The following is a 4,483-nucleotide window of genomic DNA, read 5'->3' on the forward strand; positions in this document are numbered from 1 at the left end:
TGTGTGTGTGTGTGTGTGTGTGTGTGTGTGCTTGTGTTTATCGTTAAGCATGAGTGGCTTATCAGACATGTTCTTAAAAATTGCCGACGTCATGTGAAGATCATGAAGACTCGCCCTATATTATATTCAACATGTCTACCAGCATCACTGAAAGCATAGATGTATTCGAGGAGGTACCCAAAAGTAACCGGAAACGTTCTCTGTTGGACAAGTCTGTTGTAGTTCAGGATTCCGCCGCTAGAAGCCACTTGATGCGCGCCTCAGGCATTAGTCTGCTGACTAGTGTCGTGGTATATCTTTGCTTTGCATTGCTTCTCCCCTCTTTGTCGATTTTTGTGATGGCTGAAACGAAGGAACAACGTGCTTCTCTTCGTGAAATTTTGTTTTCTGCTGGGGAAAACAGCGGCCGAAACAGGTGCCATGCATCAAACAGCTTACAAGGACGCCATGAGCAAAAGACAGGTTTACGACTGGTCTTCACGCTTTAGGAATAAACACTTGTTGCTTGAAGACCAACCTCGTTCAGGGCGACTGTCGTCCTCCCGAACGAATGAAAACATCGCGAAAATTCACGAACTGATTTTGGAGGACCACTACCGAACAAATGACGAACTCATTCATATCACTTGTATGTTCTGGAGCCCCTGTCAACGAATTTTGAGCGAGGAATGAAAAGAGCGGTGTGCTTCGTTGCTCACGGAGGATAAAAAGCAGACACGATTGAATGCTTGCTGTGAAATATAAGAACAGTTTGAAGTTGATCCAGAGCTTTTTTCGAAAATCATCACTAGTGAGGAAAGCTGGTGCTACGGCTATGACATGGAAACGTAGAAGCAATCAAATCAATGGAAGCATTCAATGTCAACACGCCCTTACCCGCAAAGCGGGTCAAGTGAAGTTGAATGTCAAGAGGATGCTGATTCGTTTCATTGATACGAAAGTAATTGTCCACACAGAATTTGTTCCTCCTGTTTAAACTGTCAACTAGACATTAATTGGCTGTTCTGAAGCATTGGCGAGACGCAGTGAGACGAAAATGCCTCTACATGTGGCAAAGTGAAGAATGGTAGTTTCATAGCGACAATACACTTGACACACCACCTAGCGTATAAGACAGTTTTTGATTTTAAAAATGGCATGATCCTGCTTACCCCTCCTTCCTTATTCACACAATCTTGCTCCCTGCAACATATTTTTACCCCGAACAAAAAAATGTCCTTAAAGGAAAACGTTTTGTGGACGTGGGAGAGGTGAAGAAAAAACGACGAAGCCATTAAAAAGCATCACTTCGCATGAGTTTCAGGACTGCTTCGAACAGTGAAAAACGCGTCTGGAACGACGCATTGCTTCAAATGGATAATACTTTGAAGGCGATAAAAGTGTAAACATGTAAAATTAAGTGAATAAAATAATATTGCAAAATAATAATATTCTGGGTTGTTTTGGGTACCCTTAATATGTATAGAATTATCAGAAATACGGTACCTTTGCACCTGTAGAATTTTTCTACCTGGCAATGCATTGTGCATCCATCTCCGTTGTGGACATTTCCATCATCACATGATTCTGCAAGTTGGCTTTAAAAAATGAAATCAAAGGAAAGTGTTGCACAGTAAGTAATGTTGTATCGAATGAAATTAGGCTCTATGTATACGTGTGTGTTTGCGCGCGTGCGCGCGTGTGTGAATGTGTGTATGAATGTGTGTGTGTGTGTGTGTGTGTGTGTGTGTGTGTGTGTGTGTGTGTGTGTGTGTGTGTGTGTGTGTGTGTGTGTGTGTGTGTGTGTGTGTGTGTGTGTGTATGTGTGTGTGTCTCAGTATCCTAGGTTTTATCAAGTTTTACAAGTAACGTGCTGATAGTGTCTCAGAAATTAAATTTCAGCCTGTTAGCTTTCTTCAAACAGTTTGGGCGAAATGCATCTGGTCGAAATTTCGAAGTTGCTCGGAAAAGTTTAATAAGCCTGTACACTAATAAAAATTTCGTTTCGTGGTGATACGAGTACGCGACATTGACAAACAGTAGCAACGGTGAAATACATATCTGTCGCTCTCGATTTTAGCCAATCTGAGCACAATGTGGTCTGTGGGCGTATGTACTAATCATATGTGTATTTAAATGTAGTTATAAACTTGTAATAGATATGAGCGTACTGCCTTAGGAATGAAAACCGGTGCAAACAAACCTTTCTACCCTTCCGTTGCCACAAAATGGCTGACCGTGGTAATAATAAAGGGATGGTGATAAGGTACTCTTTTTGTTTCCGATATTAACTTGGATTGTGTAACTATAATTCGCTCCGCGCTTTACAGATCTGTAATAAAGAAAAGAAGATGTGAATTCAATTTGTGTAAACGGAGAATAATCAAGCCAACGACGAATACACAATGGGTCAAGAATTAAACTGACCAAATATTTGATAATTTGACACGAAAGTGTCGAAACAACATAGCACTTAGGTGAGGTGAGACACACTATTAAAAGTAAGACTAATGAACAAAACAAAATGCTTTCTTTCACAATCTTGCTACCAAGCAGGTGGCCGGTCAAAATTAACTCTAAATTAAAAAGAGAAAAAGGAACAAAACAAAACATACATAATACATACTTGCACACAAACGCTCATATGATATATCCATTGCATTTATATGTATGTGTGGAGATGCTTATGTTTGTGAGTAGGTGATTGGATTTAGGATCCATGCAGATGAGAATATGCGTGTGCACCTGCACATGTATGCATGTATGGGAGAGCTTCTGTGTATAGATAGTAATGAATATAGGCTTATACTTTTGAATTTTTGTATAAGTGCGAGGGTACATATTTATACATATACACTGCATATATTTTTTACCTACGAATATATGTTAAATGGAACTTATTGAAGGAACTTCGAAATGAGATTTATATTTTGGATGTACAAAACTTTCTATACAATATATTGAGTATCTCTGACAATATTTCTGATTCTTTTTCCTGTCATAAAAAAACTCTGGATAGCTTACAATGACATATATGCATACATTTATGTGCAATAAAACATGTGACATTATTGTTTGCATAGATTGTAATAATATGTTTGTATGTGTTTAATAGCAACATAACGAAAATTCGGGTACCTAAATATCAAGATTATAACAATTAGTGATTTACGTGTAATTATGTAAATCATGAACAATGGTGACATTGAATCAGTTTCAAAGCATTAAGTTTATCATCCTTGAACAATTATGTGCACATAAAATCTTAGAGGATACCGAACAATATTTTCTACTCAGTCTCATTCAGAATTTAAGAGAAATTTCGCAGCCATAAAAGAATTGATTATTCTAAGCCACTACATAGTAGTATCGAAGTGAGGACCACGTGATAAGGAAGCAAATCTCTTCAACCAATATGTGTACTTGCGTAATGGAAACAGTGAAATCATTGAAACCATATTACTTCACTCATGTTGATTATATTATGAAGGAAGATATAAATATAAATATAGCGACTTCTTTTCACTTTCTTTGGTAGTATAAAGAAAGTAGAAAAAAAAAGACAGATGGAAATGATCATTTGTATTACATGTACAACTCAACAATAGATATTTTGTTAATTTGTAGCTTGTCGATGACACTATATTAAATATAATAGGCGCAAAACGGTTAAGAAGTTCGCTTTACAACCCTGATGTTCAGGGTTCGATCCCATTGCATGATATCTTAGGATAATTCATTTATCATAGACTACGGTTGATGCAAGCCTTGTGATTTAATTTAGGTATGCGGAAACTATAGAAGCCCGTCGTTTGGACTATACCAGTAATTCATGGTTCTAAGCATGTCACAAGTGTGTCAAACTAATCCTACTTGGATCAGAGCAAGGATGAACGTGCATGTTAACTCAATAAGGAGATTATGCAGGTGATCGAACAACTTGATACACGTACGAGAAATTTGTGTTGCGAGTCAATCATTTAGTATCAAAAAATCCATTATACCCACCTACTCGAAAATATACTACACATTTGTGCAGAATGAAGTTGGGGAGAGGAAGCCAATGTTAAGTGGTGCAGTAGAGAGAAACGAACGAAAAACTTTTAGCAATTTACAGTCCTGAGATTGACCTGTTATATATGGGAGTCATTAATTGACCGAAAGAAAGGTTCAGATTACGAACGAATGAATTATGGAGATATTAGGACGTTAAGAATATTTAACTCGTACCTATCTGTAAACATCGTGTTACTGGTATATACAGGTCTTGGAAATTTTGGATTTCTTATCACTTGGTATTTTGTTGGTCGGCAGCTGTTACAAACCCTGGCACTTGCAGGTGTCGAAACTAGCTGAATGGCGTCAATGCCTACATACCCGTTATTTGTGTATACGCGAATCTGTGAAAAAATAACCAACATATATTTTTATTTATACACACAGTAGACTACGCACATGATAACAAAAATACACACATTCATATATATATATATATATATATATA

The 4,483-nt window shown here is 37.4% G+C and overlaps 1 protein-coding gene across 1 annotated transcript in view; it reads right to left on the reverse strand.

Moving 5' to 3' along the window:
• LOC106882841 (pappalysin-1) overlaps positions 1-4,483 on the reverse strand; it is a 160,480-nt gene that overhangs the window by 35,214 nt on the left and 120,783 nt on the right. Inside the window, exons 10-12 of the mRNA XM_052969768.1 lie at positions 4,210-4,379; positions 2,183-2,311; positions 1,486-1,577 (exon numbers count right to left, since the gene is read on the reverse strand). Coding sequence (XP_052825728.1) covers positions 1,486-1,577; positions 2,183-2,311; positions 4,210-4,379 — 391 coding nt within the window. The remainder of the gene's footprint in view (positions 1-1,485; positions 1,578-2,182; positions 2,312-4,209; positions 4,380-4,483) is intronic.

This window comes from Octopus bimaculoides, chromosome 1 (genome assembly GCF_001194135.2).
Source record: "Octopus bimaculoides isolate UCB-OBI-ISO-001 chromosome 1, ASM119413v2, whole genome shotgun sequence".
Lineage (NCBI taxonomy): Eukaryota > Metazoa > Mollusca > Cephalopoda > Octopoda > Octopodidae > Octopus > Octopus bimaculoides.